This window comes from Brachyhypopomus gauderio, unplaced genomic scaffold (assembly GCF_052324685.1).
Source record: "Brachyhypopomus gauderio isolate BG-103 unplaced genomic scaffold, BGAUD_0.2 sc37, whole genome shotgun sequence".
NCBI lineage: Eukaryota > Metazoa > Chordata > Actinopteri > Gymnotiformes > Hypopomidae > Brachyhypopomus > Brachyhypopomus gauderio.
The window spans coordinates 414,362-441,569 of NW_027506867.1; the positions used below are offsets into that span (position 1 = coordinate 414,362).

General features: G+C 41.8%; 2 protein-coding genes and 2 long non-coding RNA genes across 9 annotated transcripts; all 4 read right to left on the reverse strand.

Moving 5' to 3' along the window:
• Positions 1 to 3,398: 3,398 nt before the first annotated feature.
• On the reverse strand, positions 3,399 to 6,015 carry LOC143485636 (uncharacterized). Of its 2 annotated transcripts, none has more exons than XR_013122963.1 (5): positions 5,889 to 6,015; positions 5,320 to 5,785; positions 5,102 to 5,240; positions 4,906 to 5,009; positions 3,399 to 4,190 (listed from the first exon to the last, which is right to left on the reverse strand). It is a non-coding gene; the product is annotated as an uncharacterized LOC143485636 (long non-coding RNA). The 2 variants fall into 2 exon arrangements; XR_013122962.1 differs by having other exon boundaries at positions 5,317 to 5,785.
• Positions 6,016 to 6,744: 729 nt separating this feature from the next.
• Positions 6,745 to 7,970, reverse strand: LOC143485744 (ubiquitin carboxyl-terminal hydrolase 37-like). The gene is made up of 5 exons (XM_076985274.1): positions 7,847 to 7,970; positions 7,488 to 7,652; positions 7,115 to 7,246; positions 6,867 to 6,993; positions 6,745 to 6,750 (listed from the first exon to the last, which is right to left on the reverse strand). Exons 1-5 carry the CDS (start codon positions 7,852 to 7,854, stop codon positions 6,745 to 6,747), a joined length of 438 nt encoding a protein of 145 aa, XP_076841389.1. The 5' UTR covers positions 7,855 to 7,970.
• Positions 7,971 to 8,905, reverse strand: LOC143485536 (uncharacterized). The gene is made up of 3 exons (XR_013122910.1): positions 8,491 to 8,905; positions 8,144 to 8,310; positions 7,971 to 8,025 (listed from the first exon to the last, which is right to left on the reverse strand). It is a non-coding gene; the product is annotated as an uncharacterized LOC143485536 (long non-coding RNA).
• A 3,961-nt stretch (positions 8,906 to 12,866) lies between these two features.
• LOC143485566 (uncharacterized) lies at positions 12,867 to 26,437 on the reverse strand. Of its 5 annotated transcripts, none has more exons than XM_076985024.1 (12): positions 26,295 to 26,415; positions 19,267 to 19,447; positions 18,997 to 19,155; positions 16,330 to 16,391; positions 16,080 to 16,147; positions 15,742 to 15,831; positions 15,531 to 15,629; positions 15,392 to 15,439; positions 15,225 to 15,305; positions 14,699 to 15,126; positions 13,755 to 14,568; positions 12,867 to 13,306 (listed from the first exon to the last, which is right to left on the reverse strand). In XM_076985024.1, the coding sequence occupies exons 6-10, from the start codon at positions 15,784 to 15,786 to the stop codon at positions 14,956 to 14,958; spliced, it is 444 nt and encodes a 147-aa protein (XP_076841139.1). In that variant the 5' UTR covers positions 15,787 to 15,831; positions 16,080 to 16,147; positions 16,330 to 16,391; positions 18,997 to 19,155; positions 19,267 to 19,447; positions 26,295 to 26,415; the 3' UTR covers positions 12,867 to 13,306; positions 13,755 to 14,568; positions 14,699 to 14,955. The 5 variants fall into 5 exon arrangements, with proteins under 5 accessions (XP_076841139.1, XP_076841138.1, XP_076841141.1 ...); XM_076985023.1 differs by having other exon boundaries at positions 19,267 to 19,500; positions 26,295 to 26,412; XM_076985026.1 differs by lacking the exon at positions 19,267 to 19,447.
• Between the last annotated feature and the right edge of the window lie 771 nt (positions 26,438 to 27,208).

Here is a 27,208-nt window from a genome sequence, read left to right on the forward strand (position 1 = left end):
CTGCATGTTCGCATACTGGGAGAAAAACTTGATGTTTTTCATCCACTCCCACAATCAGAATTAGAGAAAATAATTTCTTCCTTAAATTGTGCTACCTGCACACTAGACTCGGTTCCATCAAAGTTATTAAAAGAGGTATTACCAGCGGTAACTGAACCTTTTCTAACTATAGTTAACTCATCCATTACAATAGGTCACATGCCCAAATCATGTAAATTAGCAGTTATTAAACCTCTGATTAAGAAACCAAATCTTGATCCTACTGTACTATCTATTTATAGACCCATTTCAAACACATCATTTATATCTAAGATCATAGAAAAAGCTGTTGCCCAGCAATTATGCCTATATCTGCATAGGCATCACATATTTGAAAAGTTCCAATCTGGTTTTAGGCCCCATCACAGTACTGAAACAGCATTAGTTAAAGTAACAAATGACCTCCTCCTTGCTTCAGATCAAGGTTATGTATCGCTGTTAGTGCTTCTTGATCTTAGTGCAGCTTTCGACACAATTGATCATAGGATCTTGCTAGAAAGGTTAGAACGCTGGGTTGGAGTCTCTGGCACAGCCCTTTCATGGTTTCATTCTTACTTAACAAATCGCTATCAGTTTGTAGAGCTCAATAATATTCCATCCAAACGTACAAAAGTTAAATATGGGGTCCCGCAAGGCTCCATTCTAGGACCACTATTATTTACATTATATATGCTACCATTGGGCACAGTTATAAACAAACATGGTGTCAATTTTCACTGCTATGCAGATGACACTCAACTTTACATATCAGCCAAACCTGATGACAAACTCAGTTTAAGAAAAATTGAGGCCTGTGTAAGAGATTAAATGCTGGATGTCCTGAGTACCTTCAGGAACTTATTTCCTATTACGAACCCCCACGCCCACTAAGATCACAGGGTGCTGGTCTTTTATTAGTTCCAAAAATTAATAAGGTAACAGCAGGGGGAAGAGCCTTTTCTTGTAAGGCCCCCCAGCTTTGGAATAATCTTCCTAAATGCGTCCGGGACTCCGACACAGTCACAATCTTTAAGTCTAGGTTGAAAACCCACTTATTAAGTTTAGCGTTTGATAATTAATATCCCCCCTTAGATAAAGGTACAGATCCAGGGGTTCACAGGCGAAGGGTTTTATGGTAGACTGGGGCGCTGGTGCTGTCGTCCTGTCACTGCTCGTGGTCACTCAAGTTTGTTGACAGTGCAGTGGACGGATGCCATTGTCTCAGAATGCCCCCAAGCCTATGTTACCTTCTGGTTCTGCCTTTTAGCTAGGCTGTAATAATTTAACTAAATGCCGGAGATGCTGCCACACTCCGGAAATGTTTATAATTTCACCTGTCCTGTATATGTCCTCATACAGAGCTAATTTTCCCTGTTTCATTTCTCCACATGGCTGCCCGCCTGCTTGAGGAATAATGAGATGAGGAGACCAGCGATCCATCCTGGGCCAGCCACCTCCTGCCTAACCGGATGCATACATCATGATGGACATTATTACATATTTTTCCTTTTCTTTCTCTTCTTTCTGTCTAAATTGTTGTTGTTGTTGTCATGGTGACCGGTGTCGGCCAGAGGAGGATGGGTTCCCCCCCTGAGTCTTGGATCCTCTCAAGGTTTCTTCCTCATGCAAAAAACTAGGGAGTTTTTCCTTGCCACTGTCGCCTTTGGCTTGCTCACTGGGGGCTAGGACTCGGCACTTGTAAAGCTGCTTTGTGACAACAACTGTTGTAAAAAGCGCTATATAAATAAAATTTGATTGATTGATTGATGTTCTCCTCCACATACGTCTCCCAGTCTAAAATATCTTCTTCATATACAGTGGAGCCTCCTGGGTGGAAATAGACTCCTCATCCTCCTCAAGTGTAGTAGGAAGTCTGGACAAAGAGCAAAATGCAGTAACCAAAAAATACCTATATAGTAACCAAAAAGTTGTACATTGTATTTTGGACTAGGGCTTGTCATGGTATGCCAGCCCTGTAGCCCAAGGGAGACGCCCACACACATCTGCACACACCCTTCACTTATTCTACACAAGTGACTGTAAGGAAGGAGTGAAGCTACACAAGCCTCCCGCTCTTCTGAAGTCACAGCGCCAGGGTCTCAACTTCTCGAAACATGCATGTTCAATCTCCTGAATACTAATGACCTCCACCTGTCCCTGTGTGTCCCCACCCTCCTCCACCTTTCTTACACTACTCACTCACCACTTTACATTGTGAAGTTTTGCCTCTGACGTTGCATAGTGAGCGTTCCTTGCTTGTTTTTGCCTACCGTTGTTGTGACCTTTGCTTCTCCCTTACACCTCATTCTCAGTCCGACCCCTGGATTTGTAATGGACTCTGGACTGTATGGACCATGCTGCCCTGACCCTGCTGCCCTGTGTTCACTTCTTTTTGTACTGTGTGTTTTGTGTGTGTCTTGTGCTGCTAGCTACAGTAGATTGTGTCTGGAGGATAAAGAAGCACTACGCTGCATTTAGATCCTTTTGTGGTTTTTCCAGCACATATTACAGTCACAAATGTTACAGGTTTTGCTTCCCATCTACGTGGGACCATTACTTACCCACTAACTAGAGACTGGCTTAATCTGCTAAAATCAGAACAAAAAACAAACAAAACTTGGCTATTAATTTGTCTATTTGCATGCATAAAGATTGTCTGAGCAAATTAAGTAAAAAAACTACAGCATGAAAGAACTACTCACCTGCATTTCAATTCGTTGTTGCACTTGAGAGTTCGCTCCTTACAGAACCGAATGTATTTTCATGTGTGGGTATGCAACATGGATTTGGCTTATTAATATTGTTCATTAAATGACAATGAATTCTTCTGCCCTTGCACTACTTTACCATCTGCATATTTCATTCAGCACAACTAATGACTTGTAGTGTAACCTACCAAAAATGCCAATTACAATGTTCAGGAATATGAAGGAGCGAATACAAATCCACAGAACGATGTAAATGCTGCAGGTGATGCTGTCCAGCTCTGGAACCCTTTGTACTTCTGACAGCAGGACACACCAGTGAGTCATGGTGAGCAGCGTGAACAGTGTGATAAATGCATTGTGCAGATCTCTGGAGAACACAACCAGCACACTCACTTTCAAAGCAAACACTGGCAATTATCAAATACAATGTAAAAACTGAGGAGTCCAAAATGACTGAGGAGCGACATTAGGCAAACAGCCAGAGAAAAGAACTAAGAACTATTTACTACTAATGTCACGGCCTTTCCCGACAAAGGGCAAAATTTTATATTTCCCTTAGCCCAATCCCAACCACTACACCTTGGGGAGTCGCAAGTTGACAAATGCAGAGAGAAGATGGGAATTTGCACAATATATTTATTCAACAAAAGAATTTTATATATATAAAAAAAAAAAAAAAAATCCATCAACTCCAAGTGCACCCAGTCCCAGTCCAGAACCTCGGCAGCCAGTTCAAGGAGGGACACGCAACAGTCCACTTAGTGTTCTGGATAGCAATGCTGCAGACAAAGGACAGAACAAAAACAAAACGCAGTCACCACTCAAAATAACTGAAATTGTAACAAAGAAACACACAAACCCACAAAGACGCAACACAAAAATGGAGCCCAAAGATATAGAATATTTTAGCCAAACAAAATGTTCCCTAATAGGCTAGCACTGGAAAAAAAAACTACTTAACACCACAGCAAACCCTCCAAATTATAAACCCCAAAATAAATCAAACCAAACAAATCCAAATCCCTTACACACAACCAAAAATCAAATAATGAAATAAACCTATAGCAGTACCCAGCCTAATAGAAAGCAACTTAGCTATTTATAGCAACGGACTCCAACAAACTAAAACGAAAATGAAAAATTAAAATGTACTGCCCTAAAACTACGACTGGTGGATGGCAGAAGGTTAAAATTCTTCTAAAAAGGTAGGGGGTTGCACTTAGCTTTTTATCAGTGCGCTTCTCGTGCACAGACAGCACCAGCAGCAGAGTCTCTCACGTTCTCGCTTTCACCAGCAGCTCAGCTGTATTTACTCCGGCACGTCCCAACTTCTCAGATCAGTCGGACAAAACAGACACCGCTTGGTTCACTCGGTTCACCCTTCAAACAACGGAAGTCTTTCCGCTTTGTTGCGTACTTGCCAGAGTCGGGAGCAGTGTCCGCCTGTGTCACGCCTTTTCTGGCCTTTAACACATGAATGGTGGAGAAAATCAAGCGTTGACAGGTCATCTAGGCTACATGCTGTCTAAAGTGACGTCATTCATGAATAGTCATTTTTTATTAGAAAGCCTTTTATCTACTAAGATTTGGAAGAAAAGCAAGGGGCTATTTACACAATTCCCATAGAAACGCAACCCATTAACAGATATAACGGATATAGCATTGAAGTGATGATCACCTTTACAGCTTGTTATTTAGCAGTTGCCTGTAGTCTGCTGGTCTGAATCATGTTTAACTAATTAATTGTAATGAAAATACCATCTAAGCATTAATCATTTTAAAATGGTAGTCTGTAGCCTTATCACACAAGGGGGGAGGAGTGTTAATGTTGAACAAATAATAACTCACTTGAAACTTACCAGTAATATAAAAAGATGTAATATACCACACATACCAGTGTGAGCGGTAATTTAGGAAGGAAGTTTCTAATTGTGTCTAGCCTTATAATTTTGATTGTAAGGGCAGGGTAAAGGTTAGGTTTCTGCCAACATGTAAAATCTTATGGAATTTGTATCTGTCCCCATGGACCGAGGTATTTATGTTCCCAAATCTGAAAGGCAGAAGCCGTTCTTAATGAATTATCTCCTACGATTGGACGACAGGAACAGACAGAAATAGACCTGAACTGAACTGAGCAGATGTGTAGCCTGTCTTGTTAAGTGTGGATGTAGGTGCTTACATGTGTATCCTGACTTAGTCATGGCATGGAGTTGGGTTTAGGGGGATACTGCTGCTTCTCCCTGGTCCACCATCCACGGGACCACGTTCTTCTCTCCAGCCCCACTGGAGACAACAGCAAAACAGGAGCAGCTGGAATTCAGCCAGTTCTCTATGTGTTTCAGCAGATGTACCTGAGTTAGAAGGTGAGCTACTACCTTTGCATGTAGAAAAGCAGGTAGGCTGTTTTTGCCCTGCTCTTAAGGACGGCTGGCTCTGTCTTTTTTGAAACCTTTGAATCGTTGAATTTTAACCAGCACTCTCCTTTCTCCTCAGCTACGTCGCTGATGTAGTGCCCTGTCAGGGAAGCAAGATGTCATTAGTCACTTTATAGTTTCTACTGCATGTTTGTGGATATTATCAGACTGCTCACCACTGTCCATGCTGCCACCCAAATGAGACACCACAGCGTGGAGTCTGTAGATGTCTGTGTGAACAGTTTCCTGCAAACAACAAGTACATCTGTTTTTTCATATGATTAAGTAAGAATGCATCTTAGATCGTTGATATGGGTCTCTCTCATATCTATCTATCTCTCTCAGCCTGTCTTTCTCAGTCTCTCTCAGCATCTTTCAATCTTCTTTTTCATCTCTCTCTCTATTTCCTCACCAGTGGGCTGACGTGCTGTACTTTCTCTCCCTGTCCTTCTCTGCTCTCATTTACTACTAATGGGTTGAGAGAACTACATCATTATGGCAGGTACGTATAAACGTAGACAGGTTGTAAATCCAAAATTTAATTGATCACTGTAGGAAAATGGCTGATGTTTACCTTGTTCTGGCACAGAGCTTTTCTCCAGATTATCCTCCTCATGTCCTTTGTCCTGGGTGTATGCTGGTCCACTGTGGACACATCACAAAGCCATTCAGTTAGCGTCTCATTGCTAATTGTGAAAGGGTGGACAGAGGTGAGAGAGCGTATGCTCAGGCCGTTGTACAAGCTGACCTTAACGGTTGCCCGAGTGAAGCCACTCCAGGGAGGACAGAGAGGTCCAGCTCTGAGGGGATGTCCATTAGGGTTGTTAGTTTCTTGCCCAGCATGTCAAACCTCTTAATGTGGAGGATCAGAACTCTGTTCCAAAAGGAAAAATGATGTAAGAATTGGAAGAGTGTGAGATGACTGCTTTAAAACCATTGTTTTGTGGTAAAACTCATTGTTTGTGGTAATTCACATAATGCGAGACTCACCGTGGGAGTGTGAAGAACTCCACCACTTCACATGCCTCGGTGCCTTGACCACATTCACATTTGAACTCCAAAACCGTTGACTGAAAAAAAGTTTTCATTGAGAGTGACAATGGTTAGGATGGCTCCCTAACTTAACAAACTGGCAAAAAAAGTGTTGTCCAGTAGGGGTGTGTGAGGTGACAGACCTTGAAGTAATTGTGTAGGCTGTCAGTCAAGGTAGAGCTCAGGTTAACAGAGAGGTGGTTGAAGTCCTCCACTCTGGAGCTCTGCAGTCCACAGCTTTCAAACAACAGAAATCAACAGAGAGGTTACAACATTCACACAGAAATAACCCACATTATCCCATACCAAGTGTGTGCATACTTTGTGACAATGCACACTCTGAAGAAACACATGTTAAGAACAGTTGATTTACAAGAAGGAGATGTGGTGATATAGCACAGAATTACCTGCTGCAGGTGCGCACAGATTTGAGGTGAAACTCAAAATTTGCCACAGGGCAGATGTAAGAGAAGGAGGAAACCCTGAGTGTCTCTCCCTCCTCCTTCAGCTGAAGCAAACACATCATCAGGAACTCATGAGCATCCTGTGGAAGACAGTACATCGGAACGGCATTACTCCTGGACTTCAGCAGCAACAGAGTTGAGAAAACAAAGAAGGTTGTGTGCAGTTCCTGCAGACTACTGCATGTGGTTCTGATGTGTTCTGAATGGCTCAGAGGGTTGTTTAGCCGAACCTGTTCGTAGTCCTCTCCAAACGCAGGGCATCTGACTGAAATACAGGCATTCAGGGCTCTCAGGAGCTTCTTCTTCTTTGAAGAGCTACGACTAGTGAGCCTGCCTTGCTGTAGATCTGCAAAACATCTACGCACAGTAACAGGGAGACCAATGTGGTTTATAACTCTCAGCATCACAACACCTCTCTAAGCACTCATAATTGAACAGTTCATTTAGACATGTGAATCCTCTGTTCCTGATTGGCTACCTGAGCATCTGGCAGCTGGATGGATCCGTCCAGCTGGAGCACTGAGCTCTGATGGGGCTCCAGAAGCAGGAGAGACTCAGAAGACACTGCAGAGTGGCGTTCATATAACATGTATTCCCAATGTTGGGAAACCTAACAGGACATTAATGTTTAGAATAGATTTAATACATAATCAGTAAAACTTCCAGGCCACTAGGTGTCAATGTCACGTAATTTCAGAATTTGAAGAAGAACTGCAAAAATACTTATTGCTCCTTTAATTGCTACGTGCCTTTATTTTGGTTCAGAGATAAAGACTGTGTACATTACATCTGTGTACACTGCAAAATCACGTAATGGTTGTGTGCTAAAACACAACGTGTTCTGTCTTTACCCGAGCTGTCGGATCTCTGTGTCTCTGCCAGCAGAAACAGTGGGGGCGTGTCCTTGGCCCTCACCCTGGCCACTCTCAGTCACCCTTTCACTACTGACGATGTGCGGTAACAGGTGCTGCAAATTCTGCACACGAAAGTCTCCCTCTACCACAACAGCCGGAAATCTGAAAGAGAGAGTAGAAGTGACAGATGAATATGGAGTTTGTGTAGTGCACAAAATGTTCACATACTGTACATTCAAATGTTGTTTTTAATATTTTTCAGTTTCTCTTGATTAATGCCACAATGTCAATATATAACCATTATAGATTGTCCATACTTTACTGTGCCATGAAGATGACTTTAATAATGTACCCACCTATCCATGGGCACGGAGCACACATCTTTATCAGCAGCCCCTATGGAGAGAACAAAACCTTGGAGTAAGTGTCTTTGACTAAAACATACTATAGGGACAAAATCATAAAAGATTCTGAGCTCTGACCAGGAACAATCCCTTCCGTGTTCTTGGGTTCAGTAGGGAGTTTGTTGTTGGACCTGGGGGCAAATAATTCCAGGGAAAAATCATAGACAGAATAAATAATAACCAAATGTGCATGTGACTACACATGTGCATGTGACTACACAATTCATAAGGCTGGGACGGTTTTCATACCTGGTTAAGTGTCCCTCAGAGGAAGAGGAGCAAGAGATGGAGGAGGAGCTGACATTCAAGGACTGAGTGTCAGTTACTTGTGTCAGGGAGGATGACTCTATATGTCTCCACCATCTTTGCTTTTTCTTCTTTTTAACTTCACTATTCACACCCTCTTTGTTCTTTTTCTGTAGGAAAGCATTGGTTTGTCAAATCATGGGTATGGGAAACCTCAGTACACCCTAAAAAGCATCACATCTTAAATCGAAAAATATCGGAGAAAATATCGGAGAATCGGAGAATAACCGGTATAAAAATGCCGGTTACTCCTTTTTAGACCACAACGTATAAAAACGTTAGATAGCTACCTTCATACACGAGTAAATGCAACCCATTTGTCCGATATACGCTCCTTCCTAACAGAATTAATGTAAACGTCGTCGCGTCGGGTTTGCAGGTACTTTAAATGTGATGTTCGCGATATATTGACCTGGTTCTATTGTGCAGCGCTGTCACGGCCTCGTTGTTAACGTCAGTAGCTATATGACGTAATAGTGCTGCGTTCTGTTATCGTTAAGTGTGAAGCTGTAAGCTCCAGACTATTTAGCACAACTTCTATACCCTATATCCAAAACCAAACACTTAGGTCCTCAGACACAGGTCTTCTGGTGGTTCCAAAATACAAGCTTGTTACTGCTGGTGGGCGCTCATTCTGTGTAATGGCCCCAAAACTGTGGAATGGCCTCCCGCAACATCTCCGCCTCTGTTCATCCTTTTCCTCCTTCAAAACTCAGCTTAAAACTCACCTTTTCTCTCAGTATTTTCTCCCTTCCACATAGTCATAGTATGGTTTAATTATTTATATTTATATATTTAATTTTTATTTGTTTTTTTTCCCCATAGGATTTTTGTAAAGTGTCCTTGGGTACTAGAAAGGCGCTATATAAGTTTAACTTATATAAAATACGTTGTTTAAATATCTAAGTGACGCACTACCGCTACTAGTGGTGAGAAAGTGTACTGCATTTTATTCAAAATCAATGCGGTCCGGCGGCCCTCTGCGGCCCAAAGTTTAAAACTGTTGTTCTTTTGAGGCCCTCAAGGTGGCGTTCGCGGCCCACAGTTGGGTTAAGAATCTCATCTAGATGAGGTTTTGGGGCTAAATCATCTCTTGACTGTCATGATGATGCCCGATGTTGTGAGGGTTTTGTGTGTTTTTTTGGTTTTGTTTGCCCAATCTTTCCTTTGCAACCTTTCAGTGACTCTGCAATATACTCCGCAGGGGACGACCAAGTTCATGGTCATGGTTCATGGATCATGAAATCCCTTCACCCTTTAGTGCTAAGGTTTAGTGATTCATCTTATACATTATTATACTAGAAAAATCCACATACTAGAATGTAAGATACTGATTAGTGAAAGAAATCTGCACAATTACACACACAGCTTTGGCACCTTGCAGGGCTTTGAGCTTTTATGAAAAGTGCGGTTCAATTATACTTCACATGTACAGTATCAGCTACTCTTTTTGCATTTTAAAGTCCCCTCTAATTTATAACTGTCCAACAATATTTCAGGTTGTCCTAAAATATTTCCTGATTGCTTATAAATTGTTTCTTCACAGCTGATTGCCTGACTGAATCTATAGATTGCCTTTCCTGCATTTACACTGAATGTAGTTTGACAACATTGTAAAGGATATATGTTTCCAAAACATGCATAGAAATTCAAGTCATGGAGTACAAATTTAATTTGATCAAATTACAACTTGACAGAAAAAGTAAAACTGCATTTTCATTAAATAAATATACAAAATTCAGATTCAAATTGTAGCTGTAGAGAGAGGAATAAAATCCATCCAATTGTCATTAACAAAAAACAAGCAAAAACAAAACACACACACACACACACACACACACACACACACACACACACACACACACACACACACACACACACACACAAAACAGATTTGCCAGATTTCTATACGATGAAGATTTTTTAATCAGGTGTCAACAGCACGACATCTAACTTGGATAAAGCCACTTCTGTTACATAAGGAAGTGTCTGATGGAAGTGTCTGATGGGAGGGTCTGATGGGAGTGGATCAGAACTCTGTTCCAAAAGGAAAAATGATGTAAGAACTGGAAGAGTGTGAGATGACTGCTTTAAAACTCATTGTTTGTGGTAATTCACATAATGCGAGACTCACCGTGGGAGTGTGAAGAACTCCACCACTTCACATGCCTCGGTGCCTTGAGCTTGACATTCACATTTGAACTCCAAAACCGTTGACTGAAAAAAAGTTTTGATTGAGAGTGACAATGGTTAGGATGGCTCCCTAACTTAACAAACTGGCAAAAAAGTGTTGTCCAGTAGGGGTGTGTGTGGTGACAGACCTTGAAGTAATTGTGTAGGCTGTCAGTCAAGGTAGAGCTCAGGTTAACAGAGAGGTGGTTGAAGTCCTCCACTCTGGAGCTCTGCAGTCCACAGCTTTCAAACAACAGAAATCAACAGAGAGGTTACAACATTCACACAGAAATAACCCACATTATCCCATACCAAGTGTGTGCATACTTTGTGACAATGCACACTCTGAAGAAACACATGTTAAGAGCAGTTGATTTACAAGAAGGAGATGTGGTGATATAGCAAAGAATTACCTGCTGCAGGTGCGCACAGATTTGAGGTGAAACTCAAAATTTGCAACAGGGCAGATGTAAGAGAAGGAGGAAACCCTGAGTGTCTCTCCCTCCTCCTTCAGCTGAAGCAAACACATCATCAGGAACTCATAGGCATCCTGTGGAAGACAGTACATCAGAAGGGCATTACTCCTGGACTTCAGCAGCAACAGAGTGAGAAAACAAAGAAGGTTGTGTGCAGTTCCTGCAGGCTACTGCATGTGGTTCTGATGTGTTCTGAATGGCTCAGAGGGTTGTTTAGCTGAACCTATTCGTAGTCCTCTCCAAACGCAGGGCATCTGACTGAAATACAGGCATTCAGGGCTCTCAGGAGCTTCTTCTTCTGTGAAGAGCTACGACTAGTGAGCCTGCCTTGCTGCAAATCTGCAAAACATCTACGCAAGGTAACAGGGAGACCAAAGTGGTTTATTTCTCTCAGCATCACAACACCTCCCTAAGCCATCATATTTGCACAGTTCATTTAGACAAGTGAATCCTCTGTTCCTGATTGGCTACCTGAGCATCTGGCAGCTGGATGGATCTGTCCAGCTGGAGCACTGAGCTCTGATGGGGCTCCAGAAGCAGGAGAGACTCAGTAGACACTGCAGAGTGGCGTTCTGGAGGCGGGAAGGGAAACTGCAGGTGTTCTCAATACACACCTTGACTAGCTAGCCAGGTATTTTAAAATGAAATGAAATGTGCAATGTGAAATGAGCACACATTTCATTTCATTTTACCTGGCTAGCAGAGGAGTCAATTCCAGGTTCAGAAAGTAAAAGTCCTCAACAGGATTTTGCTCAGGCTTCCTGGATTGTGTTGATTCCACTAATTTTACCTGGATTGCACTAATTAGAAAATCTAGCAAGCTTGAGTAAAATCCTGGTGAGGACTTTTACTTTCGGAACCTGGAATTGACACATCTGCTGGCTAGCGAGTCAACATGTGTATGAACACCTGCAATTCTCCTTCCCTTAATAGTTTTAGTAAACAATTCAGTAATGTGTAGTGTCTCCACCAAATTTCTCATGGATTTTCGTGACTGGATATGGTGACGGATTAAATCTGGTGGCTTGAAGAATCCCGTTCACCACTGTTAACGACACACTACTATAATTTACCCAGCTACAGTTTATGTATTATGCATTGATGTGCATTTACAGCACACTTGTAATATAGTAATATAATTTTCCCAGCTACATTTTATTGTCACGTAGGGCTACTCCCCCCTCTCCTAGCTGTCACTCCGGTGTCCTGCTCTTCGTGTCTTTGTTGTTCCTTGCTTGTTAATCCCGCCTTGCTTGTCTGTTACCATAGTTTCCCTCTGTCTGCCATGCCCATGTTGTCATTGTCTTCACCTGTGTCTAGTCTAGTTCTGTGTATTTATATCCCTGTGTCTCCCTAGCCCGTTTTCGGTTGTTCTGTTCATTTGCTCCGTCGGTATTTGCCAATGTGCTCCGCGCTCCTTGTTATTTGATTTCGTGAGTATTGTTCCTGTTCCATTGTTCATTCCTTTTAGTGTTCTCCCCATTGCCCTGTTCGTTCGTTCTCTTTGTGTGTCTGATTATGCCGATCAACTTGTCAAACCTGGATGGCTCACCTGTTACGACCCCTGCCTGTTGTTACGACTATGATTATGGAATTCCTTCTAATAAATCTCGCTCTCCTCAGCGTTTGTCTGCCTCCTAGCTGAGGAGGTGCCTGCGTTACATTTGTACTTATATTTTATTTTATGTTGTGCATTTGTAGCACACTTGTACTATTTAAAAGCTAGTCATTTAAAAAATGAAAATTTCCACCAGGGAAATTTTAGCAAGCACCAATGCAAACTGTCTATAAGAAACTATTTCTACTTTCTTTTGTTTCCCCTCTCTTGAAGCTACATTTTATTTATTTGTAATAATTTAGGCTGTGTGTTTCCAGTGTAATATTCCTCTCTCACTATAGTTTACTAAATTCAGGTATCGCATGGTTAGTGTTGCTAGCTGGGAAAATAGTGAATCACTCAAATATCATAACTGGATACATTCAACCTAAAACATAATTAGCCTATAACTCACTAATGATTAAGTCAAGTCAAGTTTATTTGTATAGTGCTTTTCACAATCTTTACAAGATTAACAATCTTATGGGTCCAAATCCCTAATGAGCAAGCCAATGGCGACAGTGGCGAGGAAAAACTCCCTATGATGGAGGGGAATAGGAAGAAACCTCGGGAGGACCAAGACTCAAAAGGGAACCCATCCTCCATTGGGCGGCCCGTTAGCACAAGTCCGTGGTGCGCAGGGTGGTTCTACAGTTCTACAGTAGTAGTCACAGTTCTCGTTCCCCGGCCAAGTAGTCACAGTCCCTTCAGTGTAGATGGTGAGCCTCTGATAGGAACTAGCATCCGCACGACCTCTTGTGGCAATGGCACGTCCAACCCTGGCATCAGTACATCCACCGGCAGGTGCTTGTATCCGGATAGGTGCGTGTATCCAGCAGGAACCAGTCCCCTTCGGGTGGCCTGGTTAAATACACAAATCACACAAAAACACAAAATCTAATTATACAGACTAATACACAAGTCACACACAAACCACACAATCAGACTAAGCATACTGATGATTACATGAGTAACACCAAAGGTAAAATACAAGACAGTATGACTCCTTTGCAATTAAAACACAATCACATTACTGATAAATATTTATAAAACAATAATAACTATTTCACTAACAATTTACAAAATCATTTACATTTACGGCATTTAGCAGACGCTCTTATCCAGAGCGACTTACAAAGTGCTTTGCATTCAATCACAGAATTCATCCTAGGAAATAGTACGAATAGGCCAGAATTCAAGATACCATTGAGTCAGACTACTACTAAACTACAGGAGTCAATGTCATTACCTAGTGTTTTTGCAAGTTAGACATTTGCCAAGAAGCACAAATAACCACAGACAGACATACCATTTAAAGAACCACGGCAAGTGGTATCAGCTGAGTTAGTGCTCTGGTAAGAACTCAACAAACAGGTGGGTCTTCAGTCTACGCTTGAAGATAGCAATAGACTCTGCAGTCCTAGCAGCTAATGGAAGATCGTTCCACCATCTTGGAGCCAGGACGGAGAATAGTTTGGAGCTTTGTCTTCCATGAGACTTTAAGCATGGAGTTTCGAGTCGAGCCAAGCTTGAGTTTCTGAGTGTTCGCTGTACGGATTGGCTTTTGACCATGGACATCATGTAGGGAGGGGCCAGTCCATTTTTGGCTTTGTAAGCAAGCATCAATGTTTTATATCTGATGCGTGCCGCTACTGGAAGCCAGTGAAGAGAGCGTAGCAGAGGAGTCACATGTGAGAACTTAGGGAGATTGAAGACCAGTCGTGCTGCAGCATTCTGAGTTAGTTGTAGAGGTCTGATGAGGATGACAGGAGCACTGATAATCTGCTGTTGATAACCAAAAATCCCAAAATGGTCGAATCTGTAATCCTGATGGTTGTCCACGGTGATGATGAATAGTCCACGAATGGTGATTCTTTCGGGCTTTCCTCACAGTTCCTTGCACACTGACGATGGTGATTGTTCTAATAATCCCGACGATCGGTTCTTGATGCCGTTCAGTCCTCTGGTCTTGTCTCTGTTCTCTGGCGTGGATCATAAAGTCTCTCATCATCCTGATGCACATCTTGTCAAGGCTTATTATTCTGTCCTGGTCCACAAACTGCAGTAGTCCTCTTGTCCTGGGAGCCTGCGTGAAATTCAGGTTGCACAGCTGTCGGTAGTCTCTAATCCAGGAAGAAGCACAGGAGACCCACATGATGGACAGAACGAAAGAGACAGAAAAGCAGAATAAAGACTACACACAGCTTTATGTTTTCATGAGAAATCTGGAAGATGAGTTAGGGTTACACAAACCTCAAAAGATGAAACAGAGTGTTGGGGGAAAGAGAAGGGGCAGATGTAAAACGCTCCAGGTGGGTGATCAGTCCATGTGATGTTCTACCTCTGTGTCCCAAAAGACCAACATCTAGTCCTCATGTGGTTATGGGAAAACCTTCAGCATCTGAAAAACACACATGCAAGCAAAAATATTAAATTACGTAGAAAAATAAAACGCATGCCACACAGTGAAATTATGAATTTATATAAGAATTCAATTCATGTGTAGGTGTTTAAAAGCCTGGAGGTGGTCGTTGAGGGGGTGCTCTCGGTGGGGATGGACTGCTGGAAAAAACAGCTGGGTTCGGTGTCTCCAGGGTCTGGGTGTGACTAGATTCGGATGACCTGAAAATGTCATCCGAACCAATGGAGACACCCTTAAACCAAGTGGACACCACCGTTTGCTACAAAACACACACAATAAAAATGCCTTTAGATATCATTTTCTAAAAACCTCACCACAAATAATTCTAAATGCAATCAGAAAGGAGGAAGCACTAACCAGAAAAATATTCTGCACCGACGTTGTTGTTGAACAGGTGCGCAGGTAGATGGTGGCGTCTGTGATGCTGGATCCCCTCCGCTGAATTAACAGAGGACATGCTGATGAGTGTAATTCAGAATGGGACAAGCTAGTGAAAGATGCTTATAGTCAAGACTCTTTGTTACCTTGATGCAGGCCACGGCACTAGCGCTGGCAAAGTGGTGGAGGGTAAGCTACAAATACAAGGAAAAGATTAGGTTGAAGGGACATTTACAGTAGCATGTCCATTCTTACTGAAATTGTGAACCTGTTCCCATGACTCACCTCTGCACCTATCCAGTAGAATTCATTGTTGAGCACCCACCAGTGCTCACTCTCCAGCCCACTGTAGATGGACTTGTGCTGGAGCTTCACCTCCACCACCTGTAGTCAAGCAGAAAAATAACTTTACCACTGAAATGGACAAACCCCTTATAAACCCTCAGGTACCAAAATATTTTTGTGCCTGTGATACACATTAAAAACTTAAGGGAACCTGTGTAGCTGAAGAACCCATTCGTGAGAAGGTGAAGGCAAACATCCTATGTGCTCTGTCCAATCCTTGGCGAGTCTGTATAAGCCTCAACTATGGAGAAAACCAAATACGTGTTACTTTGCGACTAGACAAGTATGTGCAAGACCTGCATTTTACAATTATTGTGACCAGCATGCAAATAAACAATGCATGCTACAGTTCTGCACAGAAACTTCCCTAAATCCTGTACATGTTGTGACAACGTGTTGTGAAAAGCGCTATACAAATATATTTGATTTGATTTGATTTAAACAGAATGAAGCTGGCTAAGAAAGATTTCACCAATAATAGCCAACTACCTCTCGGATCGGGGTATGGAGCGTCTCAAAGATGCCTTCGTCCAATGCAAAAGGCTCCCGATCATGTCCTAAGGAAGATGTTTAAAAAAACACTGAAATATTAAAAACTTTGATGCAACCTAGTTTAAATTTGCCGTTAAAGGGTAGCCAATTTAGTTAGGCTAAGTAACATAGTGATAAGTAGCTAGTTTAATGTAGCAAACTAGCTTGCAAATATAGGGGTGTGTTCGTCGCTAGCTCCCTAATTTACCGTCGCAGGTGTCGGTATGAGCTGCAGCTTCGACTTCCGTCTGTTGATCTCGGACCCGCCGCCTGTAAACGAGAAAAGACCAAACAACGGCCGAAACTCCAGTGGCACAAAGGAGCACTGGTCGCAGCCCAGTGAAAGGCAGGGAAAACAACATTTTAAACAGGTTAAACAAATTAATTCGAGATATTAACTCGTTGAATATGTTAATTCGAGATTAGGGTTGCAGCGGTAACCGGTTTCACGGTATACCACGGTATTAAAATGCACGGTTATCATACCGTGTGCGTTTGCTTATTACCGGTAAAAAGCAAGCCAGCGGAGAAACTGACCCGCGCATGCGCAACTCCGCTCCGGTTCAGCTACTAAGCACACAGCAGTGAGAATGGCAGAAAGTGCATTAGACTTAACAAATTTTTTAACAAAAAAAAAGCTTAACTAAAATCAGCGGCGAAAATGACGTAATCGCGGTGGCTCCGCCGGTGAGCGCGGGTCTCGCGCGCTGTCGATTCGCGAGGTCGTGCACGTCTCGAATTTTGTAACTTTGCGCGCGTCGCGCCTCAGCGCAATGAACAAAGTCATGTTTGCAGGGTTCATACACCTTTATAAGGTGGAATTAAAGCACTTGTACGTAACTTTAAAGGTCCGTTTCAATATTTCCCAGCACCTTAAACTTAATTAAGTTAAATATTTATACATATACTCAAAATAATTCGCTTTTTATTAAATTATTTAATGGTTGTTTATTTTCAAAACGCCCAGTCTTAACGTCTTCACGTTCTCTCGTGTTTCGTCCTGGAATTACAAGAGGCTCGTATTTGTTAACGTAATACAAAAGAACTGTGCCGAGTCGCGCGCTACGGTCACTAGTGAAAGTGTAAATCCATAGATTTTTAAGGTCCTTGCTTTCACTGGATGTGAAAGATGCCATTAATTTACATGCGTTCATTTTCAAAATTTTACGTGCCTGTTTTTCATATGTTAAAACCAGACTCGGTGTGAAAGCCTTAAAATAGAAATCTCTATTGTGAGGGTCATGTCAGAAATAAATCCTCTCTTTCTGCAGTATCTGGTTATATTCTAACTTGGCAGTACAACGGACGTTTACAACAGTTGTTGATCAGACACTGACCCAGGTTGAGTTTATCAGATATTAAATAATTTAAACTTAAATAATTGTACTGAAATCCATGATTTAGGTTTATCTAATTTTGCAGTATTTATTTAAACATGTGTACAGCTTATTTTTTTAAAGGAGACATTTTGTATACAATAGTTCCAGGTTTCTACAATAAATAGTTAATTGAACAAAAAAAACTTGTAATTTCTTTAAGGGTCAGTGTATCTTTTAATAATATACAAACTAACTGTGATACCGTGATAACCGTGATACCGCGGTATTTTCTGAGACGGTTATCATACCGTGAAAATCTCATACCGTTGCAACCCTATTCGAGATATTAATTCGGTAAATATATTAATTCAATATATTAATACGTTGAAGATATTAAATTGAGATATTAATTGTTTGAAGATATTAATTTGTAGATATTTGGAGATATTTGTTGATTTTTTTCCACAGCAAATGCAAAAGTGTCTTGTCTCTTTGGGGGTCGGTAAACGACTGAGGGATTTTAGATATTTTGTTTGGAGTTTCACCTTGGCGATTTACCTTGATATCAAAACATGTTTTTCTCCATGACTCCGATATGCAGAAACACTTAGCAACGTAAAAGGGGGAAAGCAAACGCTAGCAAAATAATTACCTTTTGCGGAGTATTGGACTAAATGACCCATAATACCTTGTCGTTTTATTTAACTGCTGTCAAATAAATATTCTGCCACATGAATTAAATTAGCAGTAATGTATGCTTGTCAGAGTTAACCACAAAACGTGACATCTCTACTCATTGGACGGATAATTGTCTACAAACGAATGTTATTTACTTGTCAGTCTTAAAGTTCGTTTTATTTGAAGATTAGCGTATTGCCTGCAGTTCTTATTTCTGCCGTTAGGTGGCAACCGTAATGCACCAGTTTATAGCTCGCACATATGGAGTACATAGAGGCAGCGGCACGATGTGGTCGTTTTTCTAATTAATTGTGTGTCCATTGATCGTGAGTAACATTATTTGTTAGTGATGGGCACAGCAGTTCTTTTAGATGAACTGAATCATTAGAATCAGTTCACTAAAAATATTCGTTCAAAAGATTCGTTCACCGAATCGTTCAGTGCTTGGCAGGACTCCAACCCACATGGGTCCACTATAATGATTCAAATTGGACTTTGACATTTTCAAATTTTTTGCTTAAATGTATAATTTCTCTGTGTACATCACAGCATTAAGGATATTTTTATCAATCACAAAATCATATTTTCTCATCTCAAGCATTAGCTCTTTATAATTATTGGTCATTTTTTCAAGATCTGGGCAATGTTTTCCTTCAACCCCATTACGTACACAGTGGCAGCTCTCTGAATATGATCATAAAATGCATTTCTGAAGAAATCAATATTTTCATATTAATCAGATGTCCTCAACATTAATACAATAATTGTGAATACAAATACTTTTTGCAATACTAAGGTCTGAAATGTCCCTTTTCATGAAAGTGCTGCTATCTACATTATTACTGCCGTTTGGCCTGAGTCTTGGTGTTTCTTTTTACCATGGATAATGAAGCTTTCAGTTTGCAGCCTCTGCCTCCTGCCACCTCTGTACATGCGTCACACCATGAAGGAATTCTCCACACAGGTGTACACACATCTGGAAGTGCCATTCTGATGGTGTATGTCTCCAAAATAATAAGGTGGTCTGCATGTAGAGACTACAACATAATGAACATAATCATACATTTTGATAAATGTCATATTATTCCGTTTTTATGTCATGTCAGACAAAATGTTTTCATAATGTAACATAGACTTGATATGCAGACCAGGAAGTGATGGCAGTACTTCACATGTACTGGGAGACACTGGAAGTGTTGTATAGTGTGGTGATGAGGCTGTTGGAACACAGGTGAATGAGAGGAGTATCCATGGAGACCAACAGTATTCAGGGGATGAAGCTCACTAGTGGCCAGAATGGTGCATGCGGCCGCTTCCCACACAGCATCCCTGAAGCAAGCAGAGCCAGTACAGTTTGTTTGCTGTGCACAAGGAACGCAGGACTGCAGGTGGAGAAGGTAGACATTAACATTACCTACTTTCCTTATTATCATTTATTAAAAACTGCTTTAATTACCTAAGCTTACCAAAGTCTTTAAAAATGTATCACTCTATATTTGCCAACTGCTGACTAATAGGTGTTTGAGGGAATGCAAGAGATGGGCATGGGCGAGGATCTGTACTATGATTAGATCAAAGGAGTTGGGACGAGATCTCCACAGTGGCATGGGTCCTCCACATAATTAACGGTGTTCAGTGTGAGGTTGAAGCGTGTACAGACTAAACTCCTAAGAGTTCAAGAGGTATAAGTGTATATTCTAAACTTTGCAGCAGTACACGGGCATTAAAGAATGTTAAAGGGAACCCCGGCTGGTAACACTTGTAAGCCTTAATATGATGTCTTAATAATTTAGATTAATTACATGTAACAAAAAATCACAAAAGCAGCAAATTTATTTACAAATCAACACTTTTATTCGAAATATTTGACATATGGGCGCAGCCATGTTTTCTGACGCGCAATGCCTGCTGTGTAGATGACGTCAAATGGTTGCAGCACGCTAAACTTGACTGCGGTTGGAAGGAGTTAATTAGTGATGGGATTTTCGGCTCTATTTTGAGATGCGGCTCTAATGGTTCTTCTTACTGTGGAGAGCCGGCTCTTGTCGGCTCCCAAACGGCTCCCCATATATATTTTTTACATTATTAATTAATAGCTTAAACCTAATTTTATAACATTGTTTCATTATTGACATTGTTAAGCACTTGTGATGAGTAAAAATGCTGCATAACAATGCTTTATAAATAAAACTTTTATTATAACCAATTATTAAATTATCACAAAATAGCACCAAAATAGAACGCAATACAGCTTGGCCAATTGCCTGCCGTTTCCACAAAAAAAGTGGAGATAACTTTTTTCCAGTGTTTTACCACCACATTTTTAACTGAAAGCTGCGTGTGATTGGTCAGATGTGTGGAGCACACGCTTGACATGCGGGCCGTGGAGACATTCTTTGCAGTGTTGTCCGAAACGATATGTGGTAGTATAAAGAAACACCCTTTAAAAACAGGGGAAGGAACATTTACCTGACAAAAATTAATGTTGCATTGTGTTCCAGGTTTGAAAAGTGCTAAAGTACTTGAAAATGTAACTGTATTTTGTTTCACAACAAATAGCTGTCTGATTGAATCGATGTGATATACTCGAAATTATTCGAAATAATTTGCTTGTTTATGTATAAATATTTAAGTTTAAGGTGCTGGGAAATATTGAAAATGGCCTTTTTCAATATTGAAAAGTGACGTACAAGTGCTTGAATTCCACCTTGTAAAGGTGTATGAACCCGGCATACATAACTTTGTTCATTGCGCTGAAGAGGTGCACGACCTCACTTCGCACGGGGGTCCTCACGCAGGGCGCACGGACCCTCGCGCTGGTATCAACTTAGCTTAAGCACCGACTGAGGAAATAAACTCTCCGCTCTCTACCACTGGCAGAATCAGAGCAATACGTGCAAGGAGAGGGAGAGACAGCGAGGCACCGGAGGACAAATAAAAACCATGTTGGAAAAAAACTGTGGCACTTGCAGAGCACAAGCGCAATACTGAAGGGAAAAGCGGCTCCCAAATAGGATCCTAAAACGGCTCCCATTGTGGAGCCGGTTCCAATCGTTCACTTCAAAGCGCCGGCTCTTAGAGCCGGATCGTTCGCGACCGACATCACTAGAGTTAATGTTAGTTAGCTGAGCTACCTTAACACTAGGAACCCGACGGCCGCGAAAATTTTCGCAAGGCTTAGTAAGGTCCATGTAGCCCACTCCCCTGCTGTGAAGAGATTAACGCCCATTGTCTTGGTAATGCGGTGGAAGCGTCTCACCCCCAGCTCATACGCCTGCCAAAGCACAAGCGGCTCACCTCCAAGCTCATACAAGGCACCAAACGTGATACTTCACGAAAAACTTGGTTACAAACAAGCAGACTGTATATGTTACCGATCCTACAACAAACAGCGGAAATTTTGTAGACTCGTGTTTCAAAAGATACAATTCAAGCGCACGTAGAGAGTTTCTCAAATGAGTCCCGTCAAACAATAAAAATAAATAAAATTGTCTGAACCTCTTTGTATATTGTTTGAAGCTCTTTGTATATTTACTACACTATATAATATTTGTTACACTTTCTGTTTCCGCGTTTGAATTCGCGTTTGAAAAGCTAAGAAATTATATGGCGCAATTATATATATGGCTGATAAATGTTGTGATCTAAACAGCAGACTGGAAAAGGAGAGGAAAAGACAGGAAGAACAAATTCATGTGCTGTAAAACAACTTTATTTTGATCAAACATGGATGTCTATTCCGGGTTTCTTGAAGTGGAATGTCAAGAAAGTTGAGGGTGTCTTGAAGTTGAGGGTGTACTCGCCAGATGCACTTGCCGCATGCAACACACGCGTTGATGCTGTGGAGAACAATTCAAGGTACACCTTACATTTTGAATAAAATCTTTCAGAAGACAAAAATACGTAACATATGTGGTGTTACGTATGTAGGCCTACTTATCAACGTACCTTCATGTAGTTGTAGCCAACAGTTGCTACACAGCCAGGGTGTACTCGCTGCATGCAACGGGCCACCGGCGTGTTCCTGCGTGCACTGTGTATGCACGCACCTTCATGATGTCTGTCAACGGCGCACTGCAAAGAACAAAGTACATGTTATATTTTGAACGAATTTATTCATGTGTACCAGCCAGGGACCCTCTTTCTTACATTTGCGGCAGGTTCATCGTTCATCGCTGCCAAGGTCAACGGGCCACCGGCGTGTTCCTGCGCGCACTGTGTATGCACGCACAGAAGTACATGTTATATTTAGAACGAATTCATTCATGTATAAATTGATTCTGTGAAAATGTCACAGGCATGGGTCATAACAGAACGGGAATCCAATTCCAGCAACCATGAGAAAAATAACCAGCAACCACGACGAGAAATAAACAGAGGACTAACACGGAAACAGACATGAAATGGCAGGAGATGCGGGGCAGACCGTGACACCGGGTTTCATGATGTGCGACTGTGGAACAGAAAGAGAAGAGATTTTTGGTTATGTTCAAATAATAGTGTGTGTGTATATATATATGTGTGTGTGATTGGTTGTCTGTATATATATATAATATATTTATATATATATATATATATATAAATATACTTATCGACGTACCTTCATGTAGTTTTAGGTACACAGTTGCCACACAGCCAGGGACACTCTGCCCTACACTTGCGACAGGTGTACTTGCCGCATGCAGCGCACGGGGTTATGCTGTGGTTCCGGTTGCAGTTTGTCTGCACCTGACACGTAGTCTTCTTTCCAGGAGCAGGCGAAGGACGTGGCGTTCTCTTCAACTCCTTTTCCTGTAGGAAACGAAGACGGAGTTCCTCAGCAAGAGTACACATAAAAACTCTCCTACTCTCTGTGGACCCCGTACATGCCGTGTACAAAACATGCGCGTTCATCGCTGCCAGGTCAAGTATGTTATAAAACACTGCAACGGGCCACCGGCGTGTTCCTGCGCGCACTGTGTATGCACGCGCCTTCTGGTCCATGATGTCAACGGCGCACTGCAAAGAACAAATACAAAGAAGTACATGTTATATTTTGAATAAATTCATTCATGTATGATAAATTGATTTATCAATGCCAACACATGCATACCTTCGTCCGGTTGTAGTCCGTCACAGTGTTTGGCTTCTTTTTGCGGTCGTCTGCAATCTCCACGTGCGTGTGCATAGTGCTCAGAACGCAAACTGTTTTGTTGGGCTTGGAGGCATACACCGTCAGAAGCGCATCATCGGATCTGTACACCTCCGTTGACAACTTCTCACGTCCCTTGGCGTTTTTGGCTTCCAAAGGAACTTCTCGGCGAATCTTGTTCATTGTCCCAAGCAGAGTCGTGTTGCATTCCAGCAGCTTCTTAGCCAGGGAAAGAGATGTGAAAAAATTGTCTGTGGCTACAGTTCTGCCCTTGCCCAGGTATGGCTTCATAAGCTTCATCACCACATTCTCGGACACTCTTTCCCCCTTGGGACGATCGGGGTCCTTTCCAAGGTATGGAATGGCGTTGCACATGTACTTTGTGTTCAACTCAGAAGCAACCCAAAACTTTATTCCAAACTTGTCCGGCTTTGAGGCAATGTACTGGGTGAATGGACAGCGAACCTTGGTCGGAAACAGCTGCTCGTCGACTGTCAGTTCCTTGCCTGGGGTATAGCACAAAATGCAGTTGTTCACAAATCGCTGCCAGATGTCCGAAATCGCAGCAAATCTGTCGCTCTTTGCACGCTCCGCACGGGTGTCCTTATTATCAAAGCGCAAGTACCGCATGATTTCTTGGTAGCGGTCCCGTGCCATTGTCTCCTGGATCGAAGGCACAGCGAACATTGCCGACCAACAGTCCGACATCGCTCCAACTGGACAGAGGACTGCTCGTAGAAATAGGATTGCTACGAATGCCATAAACTCGCTGACCGACAAACTCCAGCTGCTGTCTGTTCTGCGGGCTTCATGGACAGTGCAGTCTGTGATGATTCGCAGCATCTCCATGTCGAGCAAACACAGAAAACTCTGCAGTCTGCTTGTGATCCTACGCTGTATTAGTAAAAGTAAACAAATGACGCTAGGTAAATTACACGTACTAAATATCATTCAAACACAAGCAGAAACACTGGAAAGAAATATGAAGTTACTATACCTTTGCATGCTCTGTAGGCCCGGACGGCTCAACAAATGTTGAATTAGGCAAACAGCTGCTGACACGAGAGCGTGCGATGCCAACCTTCTCCCAAACAGTTCCATCTTTTGCCCGTACGGTTGGTGCAGGTGTGGTGTCAGCCTGTGTCCGTCTCTTCCTTGGAGGGCTCTGTTGTACCTCATCCGATGTACTGCTTCTTTCTTCATCGGATGAATCGCTGGTCAAAAAACAGGAGGGTCCTTCTCCCGCATCGGACTCACAGCAGTCCTCGTTGGTCAGCAAAGCCGCAACTTCTTGACCGGTGAACGTCCTCTGTCTTGCCATGGTGTTTTGCGTCGTCTCCACACAGGATAGTAGTGAAAATGTAAGTCGCCTGCCTTTGGGTTTCAGCTTTTATCATGACTCTGAAGAACACACCCACAACAGCGCATACTAATTATACTTTATTGTAATAGGTGGCGCTTCACACATAACGCCGAAACCGAAACCGGGCTAATCCCCTGCATACACGGGAACAATAAAAGTTGATTGGACCCGTGATAATGGTTCACGGCAATCCGTGAATATCAGTCAAACACAAGCATAAACACTGCAAAAAATATTATATTACTATGCTGTATGAGTAAAAATAAATAAATGACGCTAAGTTATTTACACAAACGAAATATCTTATTTACACAAACGAAATATCAGTCAAACACAAGCATAAACACTGCAAAAAATATTATATTACTATGCTGTATGAGTAAAAATAAATAAATGACGCTAAGTTATTTACACAAACGAAATATCTTATTTACACGAACGAAATATCAGTCAAACACAAGCATAAACACTGCAAAAAATATTATATTACTATGCTGTATGAGTAAAAATAAATAAATGACGCTAAGTTATTTACATGAACGAAATATCTTATTTACACAAACGAAATATCAGTCAAACACAAGCATAAACACTGCAAAAAAATATTATGTTACTATGCTGTATGAGTAAAAATAAGTAAATGTACAAATAAATATTACTTTACTATACCTTTATTACTTTGTTGCTGCTATTGAAGTGCATACACAAGAAAATCTGGGACGCTTGCTTCATACATAACGCCAATACCACGCTAATGATAATGTGTTTCACGGGAACAATATGAACCCGTGATAATGGTTGGTTCAGCCATGTAAATGTGTGGCGCTATTGAAGTGCATACACAAGAAAATCTGGGACGTTTGCTTCATACATAACGCCAATACCACGCTAATGATAATGTGTTTCACGGGAACAATATGGACCCGTGATAATGGTTGGTTCAGCCATGTAAATGTGTGGCGCTATTGAAGTGCATGCACAAGAAAATCTGAGACGCTTGCTTCATACATAACGCCAATACCACGCTAATGATAATGGTTCACCGCTCTAAATAATACTTATGTCAATATGTAGCGCTTCACACATAACGCCGAAACAGGGCTAAACTTTATTTATTTATTTTAGACTACAAACTAGACCTGGTGCACACAGACTGCACACAGACTAGACCTGGTGCACCACAGAGCTCCTGCCACAGAGCTCCTGCCTGTCTTTCTGCTCCTGTCTTGCTCTGAAATTAACATATGTATGGTCCTGCTAATTGGGCAGGAGAAGGAGGGGTGATGTCCTCAGAACCTTGAAATCTCAGGAGTTCCAGTGTTAAAAAAACCATGCCACACTGTGTTGCCGTTGGATGTTATTTCCAGTCGAAAGGCAGTGGGAAGACTGATATTAGTCTTCACAGTTTTCCCAAAGATAAAAAGAGGAGAAAAATTTGGGAAGCAGCGTGTGGACGAACACAGCTACCAAAAGACCCGCGGCTCTGCTCTCTCAGTAGAGTCATTCAGTAGAGCCCGACTGGTGAGAGTTGACGGGTGCTGTTGGTTTTAAACATAGACTAAAACACAATGCAGTGCCCACAGTTTTCCCACACAGAAAGTCCAAAAGCCCCAGAATGTGGAGCGAGAACCGCACGAAGAAACGTGAACATAAACATGCGCTGGATTCTCTCTGTCACTCACTTGGTGGGTGTTGTAGCCGCTGATGTCAGAAATGTTGCGTTCTGGCTCAAGCTGAAAAGGCTGAACAGTAGCCAGGTCTAGCTAGCTGTGCTCAAGCGCGACGGCCAGTCACTGCAACCATTTGACGTCACTACCTGCTGCGCCCGTCAGCAGTTATAAAAATGGCGACCTACGTGCAGCGGGATTTTACAGAAAATCTAATAAATCTGCTACTTTTTGTGAATTTTTACAACGTGTCTTAATAATTTAGAGTAATTACACGATATTAAGGCTTACATATGTTATCAGCCGGCGTTCCCTTTAAGACCTGGAAATACCTAGAACAAGCAAGCATCATATAAATAAAAGTTAAGATGATTCATGTGTGCGTTGCTCATGGGATAATGAGACATACAGCAATTTTTCCAGCTCTATTCACTCCTACAGAACAATGTTTACAGAGTCCCTTGGCCACACTGATTGGGAAGTTTGGTCTCTCAAATGGATCCCTTGACTAAGTTGTGGTATTGTTTTTATTTAATTTATTTTTTACTAAATAAAAAACTAACCCTGACATACTAAATAAATGAACCATACTATAAAACAAATGTAAATTAATTATCTACCCTGTTCTTGAGGTCATTGATGATCTGGGTTGTTATTAATATGCAGCATCTTGTCACTCACCCGGTTAACGTTTTCTAGGGTTCCTGTCCAAAAGGCCCCTGTATTTTTTTCCAGCAGGAAAGGTTTGGCTGGGTAGCTGATATCATGACCCTCAAAGGAGAAAGACACGTACAAACAGCTGATCCTGCCTTTCAGGCTCAAATGCAGTGGTGGACTTGTCCGATACCACATCACATGTAACGGATGTTGACGTGCAGCTTGTAACTGAAAGTGGACTGAGAGTGATGGTTGTGGGCTCAGCAGCAACC